The sequence below is a fragment of the Akebia trifoliata genome, chromosome 11, assembly GCF_017979445.1.
Source record: "Akebia trifoliata isolate Shusen 1 chromosome 11, ASM1797944v1, whole genome shotgun sequence".
Classification (NCBI taxonomy): domain Eukaryota; kingdom Viridiplantae; phylum Streptophyta; class Magnoliopsida; order Ranunculales; family Lardizabalaceae; genus Akebia; species Akebia trifoliata.
In genome coordinates this window covers 44,941,789-44,952,504 of record NC_141385.1, presented here as the reverse complement: position 1 = coordinate 44,952,504, position 10,716 = coordinate 44,941,789, and the positions used below count along the sequence as shown (strand labels likewise).

The following is a 10,716-nucleotide window of genomic DNA, read 5'->3' as shown; positions in this document are numbered from 1 at the left end:
GTATGGCATGGCCCAAACTTTCACGGGTTGATTTGTTAGTTAGGGTTAAAGTTAAGCTTGTCGGCCTACGAACCAGACCTAGCACACCCAAAAAATAAAGGATTAGTTATGCCTTTGATCTTGACCACACATAGGTAAGGCTCGGCTCAAAAAATTTGAACCCGTTAAATCTAGGCCACGCTAGGGCCTAACAATGCCCAACCCAACTCGGTGCACTCTGCTAGTGATGTATATAAAAAGATTTATAATTAAAATATAATACAAATATTATAAATACATGATTATCATCTCCATAACCTCCATCTCTTTATGTGCCATACAAATTGGTAGTAACCCTTAGTTTTTCATTATTGGTGTAAGTTTATAAATATACAGTCAGGGACAGAGCGAGTGGGGGCAATTGCCCCCATAGAACTTTGAGACAATCCTGGGCCCGTTTGGACCGGATTCGGGTATAGTAAATAGGGCGGGTCTAAGCCTAAGCCCTAAGGTGTAGCTGCTCTCGAGGACCGGGTAGAGCCCAACCATGGAAGGCCCAAACCCACCCATTGTGGAAATCAGAAAAGGAGTTGTATTGTAATCATACCATCCGGAGTATAGGATCGAGATTCAACATCTACAAAGTTCTCTCCTCCTGTTTAGCTAAGCATAATAAACGAAAGCTGAAGGTTTTATGTTCCTGTAATTCTCGCGGGAAATCGAAGGTCGAACATGGAGGAAATTTTGATCGCGTTTGTGTCGATGTTTCTACTTCTCTCTCTAATTCCACTTTATCTATGGAAACGTCGCCAGATTTCTAGATCTTCTGAAGAAGAAGAACTAGAAAGAGAAGAAGAAGATCAGGTGATTAGGTTTTCAGATTTTGAAATTTTCGAAACAATCTCTTGAACTCTTGTAAACTCAAAGAAATCGTTTTTCATGCCTTCAATCCTATAAATATAATGTTGATTTTGATTTTTCATTGATTCTCAACATGTTGTTGATCTTTGCTTGTCTTGGAATGAAATTATCTGAGCAATTTAGGTTATAATTTAATTCTATCTGAATTTGGGGGAAAAGGTGAGGGCGGAGGAGAAAATAGCAGAACAAAATCTTAACTTGGTTGTTTATATATATTTAATTAGTTAGTATGGATCTCAGGTTCCAGTTAGGGAAACTGTAGTTCGCCAATCTGGAGCTCGTCGAATGCGTCGAAGGCCAACTTCTGGTGCCAGTACATCTGCTGTACCTGCAGCAACTGTAGAAGGTAGGTATCATTCTGGTTTGTTTCTTTGATGTTTGTATCTTGATTTAGTGATGATTTTCAGGGTTGCAATTTACATATTCTTCTAAATAATGATCCATTGAAGTTTTTTGGTAGTATAGATACTAAAATTTAACTTTGTTAAATGATGATTAATGGGTATGAGGATCGGTAACTACTTTGAAGAGCTGGAGATAATAATTGGTACAATTTTGGTTGAGTCTTGGAGAGGTTGAAGGATTGATGTAATTTGTATTTGTAATATTATTATAACATTTTAAATGAAACATGCAGAAAATTGAATGAGATGAATTGGTATCAAATAGTTTAACTTTGGAAAATTTTAAAAAATGCCATCCAAATATAACGTTACGATACATTTGTTGATGAATCATAAATATAGCGCTATATGGTAAAATCATCAACACTGGTTAAAAGAATGCATCTATAGAATAAAATTATCATCTCGACAATTCCTCTTCTGAGGGAAAGAAGGGAAGGGAGGAGATATAGTTTATAAAGTGAAATACTGAGTCCACGTCCTAGTCATTGAAATTTCTTCTGAAACCTAAATCCCAAGAGATCTCCCCAATCCTAATCATGAAGTTCTGAGGGAAACAAGGGAAGGGAGGAGATATAGTTTATAAAGTTAAATACTGAGTCCACACCCTAGTCATTGAAATTTCTTCTGAAACCTAAATCCCAAGAGATCTCCCCGATCCTAATTATGAAGTTCTAAATGGGAAAGCTTTTCTTAAATGAAATAGAGTATAGATTGCACCAACAATCCTCCAAAAATCTTATTTTAAGTGCTCCCCTTCCTCTCCTAAAGCCCACCTTGCTATGGACATCTAGAAGTACTTTAATGATAGCTTTCCACACGCTGCATTCAAAAGAAGAGCTTGCCTTCCTGCTTTCCCACCAAAACAAGTTTCGACCATATTTTCCTGAATGACCCTCCTCCATAAACTTTGACATTCCTCATTGATCATCTCTATACTTTTATCCATACTGGTGTTTTACGAGCCAAAGTAACAAATATCAATCTTCTTTTAAAACTGATAGTTTTCTGAAACTGGATAAACATAGAAGATTTGGGAGTCATTGCATTTTCCTGCCAAGTTACAAGTTCAATGTTAAGTAAGCACACTTTTCAATACTAGAGCATAGCCTAGATTGGCTATTGTTCTGTTAAAGATATTAACTCACAGTAACCAATGGTGCTTAACCTGCTACTGTTCCCAGTAGTTACAATTGTTAGCATTCTGTATCATATAGTTGACACACAACATGGATATTCATGTAGAAGCTGAGTTTTCTCTTAGTCGACACCTAATCTTTGGGATAAGGCTTTGATTATGATGACGATGATGAGAGTTCTGAGTTAGATTTCTACTTTGATGCAATCAAAATCTCTAAATGAATGTTATCATGAAATAAAATGGGATACTTTTATAGTTTTATTTTATGAAACAACCATTAATTTTATTACACAAACATATTAAAAGCTCTTCAGACAAGATGTTGCACATTTAGCAGAGCTATAGAACTTCCTGGTATAACTTACTCTCTCATTAAAATATCACACAACCTTTTTTTCCGTCTTGAAAATATTTTAGGCTCATAGTATCGTAAATTATCAGTAACCTGTACTTTGAAGCTTGTATACAATTTTTTTAACTCTTAATACTTCTAAAGATTTGTCAGTATATTAGGTCTGTTTTATATATGAGTATGAGTGAAATGCTGCTGGTACCCAGTGGTGCAGGGGAAGGCATTGTGCTAGACCTGGTACTTTTGTCCTGCTTAGGGTGTGTTGATAATTTACGGTTTTACACACATTGTATTGCCTATATGTAAATTACTAGAACACCCTTACAATGAATGCTCTCAACATAGATTGTAGCTGGTATCCATGGATACCACTAGCACTGCTTTGGATAGTGGTCATGAATGAACTGATGAATTGTGTGGAATACAGAGATTGTTGATGGAAGTGATGAGGATGGTGACTATTATGTTGCCAAAGCATCAAAGAAAAAGGAGAAGAAGCGGGAAGAGCGAGAAGCACAACGACAGGTGCAATACCTTGCTTTTACTTTCATTTTTTAATTTCTTATTTTTCTATTTTAGCTTATGTCACGTTCTCCAGTTACACAAAGCAGATACAAATATGTCTTTCTGCAGTGTTGGGAAAAATTGGTTTTTGTTGCAATTTTAAATCTCAAACACATGATCGCACTGGAAATTCTCTGAGACTTTATTTATTTGTTTTGGTGTCAATTGTGTAAATTTAAATGTATCATATAGATGCATTTTCCAAAATATTCATCATCCAAATCTTTGTTGCATTGGGTCTTGTATGAAAGATGTTTCTGATACACATTGAACTTTCACATGATTTGAACTACATATATGTGCATCTCACATTTGAGCATCTGATGGTTTGCTCGCTCCCATAAATAAAATCCAAGACAAAAGTTTAGGAAATTAAAGCAGTGTTTTTCTTAGTTACATTTTAATATCTGCCATGCTGAGTGCTGCATGATGTTGGCATTTTCTCTTTGGAAGGCTGAAGAAGCAGCACGTGGGTCAAGGCAAACAAAACAAGATCGTTATGCAGAAGCACGGAAGAGGAAGGATGAGGAGCATGAAGCAAAGGAACGTCAACTGGTAGATTAATTACATTCACATCTATGTGTTTTTTCAGGTAATAATAATTTCTCATTTTTTTATTTAATAATTGGATCATTGTTCTTTTAGGAAGAAGAAGCTAGGGCTCGAAAGGCAAAGGAAGACGAAGCTGCTGCGTTAGAGTTTGAGAAGTGGAAAGGGGAGTTTTCAATTGATGCTGAAGGTACAACTGAGAGTGAAATGCAAGACGGGAGTCAAGGGCTGCTTTTTGATTTCGTGGAATACATCAAGGTAGTTTTCTAGCCTTATTCTGTTTTAGAGGTTCAAAAAAGCTTTATTGGAATCTTCTTATGCTTAATCAGGGGGAATGTTAGTTTATCAATTTTATGAGGGAAAATTACTAAAAAAGGGTTGATTTTTTATCAACTATAACAAAAATAATTTAAAAAAAATTACTGAACGATTTAACTCGCTTAATTGCCCTGCGTTTTAGGCTTCTTTTACATTTGAATAAGATTTAAGGGTCGTTGAGTTCACCTTGTGGCATCCAAAAACATGATCCGATGCCATAAGGATGTAGTGGACAAAATTCTATGAACTTTATAAAAAAAGTTTATTTTTACGGTTAAATTTTAATTTTAAATTTGTGAATTCAGTAGCCATCCATTTTAAAAGGCTGGGATCAAGTCCAATTATTTTATTTTATTTTATTTTTATTTTTATTTTTTATCTTTTTCAATTTTTTGTTGGATCTGAATATTTCCATGAAATCTAGAGGGATATGGTTGTGGTGTTGTATTGCCAATTTGGTAATCTGTTAGAGATCAACGACCTTTTGTAAGATTTGAAATCTAAGTAAGGAAAGATTTTTTTTCTACCATGCCCATAGCTTCTTAGGAAAGCGTAAAATGCTACAGTCTAGTGGTTTCAAAAAATGCTGGACGGTCCAGCATGTTAAATTGGTGTTTGTAATATTTAAACATATATTTACTTTAAGTTTTGTTTACTTACCCAAAAAAAAAATGTATAAATTCTGAAGTGTATCGCCTAACGTACCAAATAAACTGGACAGGTACGTCTTTGTATCAATATTTATGGATCACTGTGACATCTCAAATGCATGGATAAAGTAGAAACTTATTTCAAGATGAGGAATGGATGAGAAGAGTTATGAGGCTATTATATGAAGAGTCAATAAACAGAAATTGCATTGCTAACTGTTTTTGTATGACATTGCAGAAACAGAAGTGTGTTCCACTAGAAGATCTTGCCGCAGAGTTCAAGCTACGGACTCAGGTACTTCAAGAACACCTGGCCTCTTTGAATTTTTCCTGTAGAAGCACCAAGGGAGAAGTGAATTCACTGACAGTAATAAAAAGTTGAAGTTTGTGTTTTTTTTTCCCTTTCTAAAATGCGCTCATAAGGTCTGGTATGTCGGTAAATTTTTACTGCGTAAGATGTCTTAATGTCCATTATCCCTTTTGCTGCATCGGCCGAATATTTCTGTGTCCATTATACACAGATGTTGCGCATAGCTCATGCAGATTAGAGGAATAAATGTAGTGTGGTGGAACCGTACCATCCATGCTGAGGAATTACTCTAGGCACGAATTGGAGTATGTGCACAACTATCAAATGATGCATCTTTTTTGACAAGCAAGAATTTGTACTAAAGGGCTACACCGAATAAGAAGAATACAACCAAGAAGGGAAGGCCTCCCATCAAGGCAAATAGAAACAAAACAATGGAGGCTATGCAGTCCTATTTACAATTGTATTGTATCATTGTCATTGATGCCGTATCCCAACTACTTGGGGTTGGCTGACCTATCAACAATTGTGTCCCATGTTAATACGAAGTCAGGAAAAGGCATACCGGTACATTCTTGCACCATTGAACCCACATTCCCCACCCCCCACCATCAAAAAAATAAAAAAGGAATGAAAAAGAAAAAAAAGAAGTGTTTTTATCTTTAAACTTTAATCTCTGGACTGCTTCCTCATTGCCATCGAGGATTCTATTTCTCTTTTCGAATTTCCCTACAAACAGTGAGTGAGATCAAATACGAACTGACCTGACCTCTATTAGGAAAAAATAAATAAAAATAAAACTTCATATATAGAAGAGTTCAAGCAGTCTTGCATGTTACAAAGACCTCACAAGTACTCCAGAGTCCACACTTTCTTTTGTATCGCACAACTTAAAATTTTAAATCATCTGGTTTAGACCGTAGTATCCAACTTATATCCTTGGACCATAAATAAAGTGTCCCATGTTCCACAAAATATCACTGATCAGATTTTCAGAAACATTAATGTGATTTGAGTCTGTAGCACCATTTGAAGTGTGCTTCATTGGTAGGACTGTACGAACCCTGGGCTATTTTCTGTTGTGGAGCACAGTGATTACTGAATTTTGGTTAAGATTACGCTAAATTGGTTTCATGTAAATTTTATCTCAACTGCTCCCTAATCATGAAAAAACAACTTCATTAATGCAGGACTGCATCAATCGGATCACTTCATTGGAAAGCATGGGTATGTGTTACTGCATCTTCTGCCACATTGACATTTCTTTTATGAAACGTAACCATGCTAATAAGTACAGTACTTCAGAGAAAAAAATGTTACAACCCAATAAGGTCATGTGTTGCTGGATTTGTTGTGCATTAGGTCGACTGTCTGGTGTCATGGATGATCGAGGGAAGTACATATACATCTCACAGGAGGAAATGAAAGCAGTTGCAGACTATATAAAGCGGCAGGGGAGGGTTAGCATCTCACATCTTGCCAGTCAGTCTAATCAGTTCATTGATTTGGAGCCAAACGTCCAGTTGTTTGAAGAAATCAATAGCTCAGAGGGTATCATTGTTACTTAACCCAGAGAATATAGTCTTTTTTTGTTTTTTTTTTTTTTTTCCCTTTACATTCTGTCATTTAACCATTATAGAAAGATTTTTTTTTAACGTAGTGTTGTGTTTGTATTGTTCTTTTTTCTCATTTTCAGTAAAACTAAGTAATTATTAGCATTCACAAGGAAAATATTTTACCTTCCCATAAACTGATTATGGGGAGCAGCTTGTAGCTTCCAGTCCCCAAAACTGATTCCGAGGACAAATCATTGTTTGGTGGACAATAGGCTTCATAAGAAATATTTTACCTTCCTATTTGTTCAATCTGCTGAGGGTAGTATGGTCCTCAAAAGTGATTCCCAAGGGCAATTATTTTCTTGGTAATAAAGCTATTCCAACTTTATTTAGAGTTTGATAAAAGGACATCGAAGAAAATTGCCTCTTTGTATCCATTTTTTTTATGCCATTGATTCCGCATTTGGACTTCAAAATATCGTTTTCCACACATAGGAGAAGCCCTTTCCATCCAAAAATGGCCAGAAGGAAGAAGTGGCTTGCCTTTGCTTCCCATTTCTGATATTTATGAAAATTTGGTGGAACTTTTGAAGTTAGGTGATTTTTGCGCCATAATAGACTCGTATTTCTTTAATTTCAAAATGTCCCTTGCAATATTTATAACATACTAAAACATGACAAAAATGACCAAAAGTTTTATTAATATATCCAAAGAAATTATTGCTCAAACAAAAAAAACAAAACCTCTCACTGGTGTAGCTTTGTATTGCCGAGTTCACTGAACAACAAGAGCAATTTCATTGGGGTAATGTTCTTCTCCTTGTCATGCTGCAGTGACCTCAACATTGGACTTCATATCGCACATCCTAATGTGAAAATGTGTAGGAACCATAGATGTTTTTTAACTTGTATCTCGATGAAAAGCATATATGGTTTCTACTCACTTTCACGTCAAGATGTACGATATGAGGTACAATCTTGAGATCACTTCAGCATTATTGTTTTTTTTATTTTTTCCTTGCTTCTTCATCAATTACTTTTGAGAGGTCATAAACCCTGATTTTTCTTGTAAATAGTAAATTGTGTTCATGGTTTTAAAACTCGGTTTCATGTCTCGTCTCGTCTCGTCTCATCCAGGCCTCATATCGAGTCGTCTTGGATGAGTTTTCCAATATGTTTGAGATTTCTCGTGAGACAAATAAAAAAATTGAACGTAAGTCCTAAATCTCGGTCAAAAAAGTGATTTTGTGAGTTGGTCTTGTTTAGCACCGATACCGAGTTAACTTGGGCGATACATCTCCATCTCGGACGAGTTTCTGATCTGAATTTTATTGACTGTTGTTGTTTCTTATCACCTATTTTTCTATAAAACTGTCAAACAACATTGGACAGTATATTTATCCATAAATTAATACACATTTTTAACTGCTTCTATCCTTAACTCAGCACAAACAAATCAAGAAATGAATCTTGAACATGAGAACAAAATGAGAAACTATTCTGTCCTGCTTAAACCTCCCTCTCACTCAAGCCTACACAAACATGAATCTTAATAGATACCTTAAACCGTCCACATTAATAAAATCTTAATTACCTTCAACATTGCTTTCTTCTCCGTAAGAACCTTATATTTTCACCCCTTATTTAAACAATATTCACCATTGAACAATCTCCATGATCTCCTTCTTCTACATCTCCCATCAAAAAAACCTGCTCTTAGTTTTTCTTGCTTAGTATTTTTAAAAACTCCCTCTCAATTTTAAAGTCACTCCATACCCATCAACCAAATATCATGACAAGTGGTAAAAAATCTCATAGAGGCCTGAAGATCTGTTGTGGTGTTACTGCAATCGTCATTATTGTTCTCTTACTAGTGTTGGTAATTCTGTATTTTACCATTTTAAGGCCTAAAGAACCGGAATCCATTGCCCATCCTGTTAAGCTCACAAATATACTATTAGTTGCATTCCCTGCATTCAAGCTAAACGTGACGTTGTCCCTTGTTATCACGATAAACAATCGTAATTATGGAAGCTTCAAATACAAGGACACGATGGCTTATGTTAAATACCGTGGGCTGCTTGTAGCAGAAGCTCCGATCATAGGTGAGATGATCCCTGCTCGTGGGAAGCACAACGTTAGCACTTCGGTGGTGATTATTGGCGAAAAATTGATAACAAATCCTTATTTTTTGTATGATTTGGGTCAAAGGTCCTTTAATTTTACATCGTTCACCACCTTGCACGGTAAAGTGAGTGTGTTTAAGATCCTGAATTTCAAGGCGACCGCTCAGAGCACGTGTGACATTTCTCTCTTTGTTAGATCTCAGACTGTAAACTCCACATGCTATTCCCGGTTCAAGCTTTGATTATTATCAGCTTGAAGCTCATTGTTTTTTCCTATCCATTACCAAAAAAAAAATTCTGTATTTTTTTTTTTTCCGGGTAGTTGTAAGAATTGGTCCGAGGGATTGGCTATGGTTTAAGTCATCTACTGCTGTTGTAGATGTTAATATATAATCTTATTTAAAAGAGATATGTTTTAGCTAATTCAAATTGAAGAGTGACATTCATTCATGCTAGAACATTGGCAGATCGAAGAAATAGTTTTAGACAAAATTGAATGAAGGAACATGAATCATTAAACAAGACCTAGCACGAATTCAGCTTACAAGAATTAAAATCGTTGTTAGTCTGATCTCACATACAAGTCACAACACATAAATAAACTTAAAATGGCCAAGAATAATATATCCTCACATATAAAAGTAGATGCAAAAGGTCTCTAGGAGCATTTTTTGCATTAGGAGGTAAGAAGCGCCCACAGAAGGGAGAATAACAACAAGAACAAAAGGCTTCACTTCCACAACTTTTGAAGTTCATGAAAAGATGGAAGCAAAAAACCCTAAATGGATCAGCTTCATGTCACACCTTTTACCTTACAAATCTAACATTCTTAGTTTTGCTTACTGGAATACCCATTTGTTCACAACATGGCATTATATGCCTTGAAGCTCTTCAGCCTTATGTTGTCGATGCAAGGAGATGGTGCAACTGATTTCAAGATTGGAGGCTCAATTGAGCCAACTATATATACCCAATAAGCCAAATTTTCTCACAAACAACAATGGGCAAAAATGCATCACTAAGGTGGGTTTAGAAAGGAGTGGTGATGATATGACTCCCCCCACGTGGCATACTCAATCGACTCCCCTGACGTGGGGTGTGCGAGAACCATAGACTTTATGCCTCGGGACACACAACCGCACATTCCCATAAATCTGGGCTTTTGAATGTATGGGGATGTGTGGTTGTGTATCCTGAGGCATAAAGTTGATTGAGTATACCATGTGAGGGAGTCATCTTATCATGACTCTTTAGAAAACTAGTGAAAAACATTTTATTGAAAGTCCAACTGAAATTTTAACCGGACAGAATTTTACGATTCAATAAGAAATAATTAGTTACTAAATTGATAAAAGAAGAACCATCCAAATCACTCTGAATTGATATATAGTCAAACAAACTTCTTTTCTATGTTTCCAGCATTCTCTTGGTTGGATGATACTTTATAGAGTTAGTGGAACTTGTGAAATTCATTGAAAAGGGTTGAGTTGTCCTCGCATGACCTTAAATGGTTGCCCAACACATTATAAAATTGGATTATCTATTTGATATTTTAACAATCTCTTGAATTACTTGTAAAGAAAATTTTATTCTGATTTTTACATAAATACTAATTCTTGTAACTCATGATGGAAAGGTCATGCGACTGAGTAATTTTATAGTGAATATTAATGACTAAATTCCAAATTAATTTTATTTTATATTGTAAAAGTATCATTGGAATCCATTAATGCATTGAAATTAATATATCTATAATATGTAAGATTAAATAAAATAATATTTTATCCTTTAAGATTATCTTGACAATGAACAAAATGTGTATAAGCAAGAACCTATAGTTTGCATA

General features: G+C 35.4%; 1 protein-coding gene across 1 annotated transcript; it reads left to right on the top strand.

Moving 5' to 3' along the window:
* Positions 1 to 636: 636 nt before the first annotated feature.
* LOC147392005 (DDRGK domain protein) lies at positions 637 to 6,906 on the top strand. Its single transcript, XM_086459322.1, has 8 exons — positions 637 to 843; positions 1,141 to 1,246; positions 3,225 to 3,322; positions 3,815 to 3,916; positions 4,007 to 4,168; positions 5,117 to 5,173; positions 6,379 to 6,415; positions 6,551 to 6,906. The coding sequence occupies exons 1-8, from the start codon at positions 712 to 714 to the stop codon at positions 6,754 to 6,756; spliced, it is 900 nt and encodes a 299-aa protein (XP_086315448.1). The 5' UTR covers positions 637 to 711; the 3' UTR covers positions 6,757 to 6,906.
* The last annotated feature ends 3,810 nt before the right edge of the window (positions 6,907 to 10,716 follow it).

Bases quoted from the DNA above. Each gene is read 5' to 3' on its own strand.
- LOC147392005 (XM_086459322.1), top strand. From the start codon at position 712: ATGGAGGAAATTTTGATCGCGTTTGTGTCGATGTTTCTACTTCTCTCT. The intron at 3,917-4,006 runs GTAGATTAATTA...TTGTTCTTTTAG, and splicing joins AAGCAAAGGAACGTCAACTG to GAAGAAGAAGCTAGGGCTCG. The intron at 4,169-5,116 runs GTAGTTTTCTAG...ATGACATTGCAG, and splicing joins ATTTCGTGGAATACATCAAG to AAACAGAAGTGTGTTCCACT.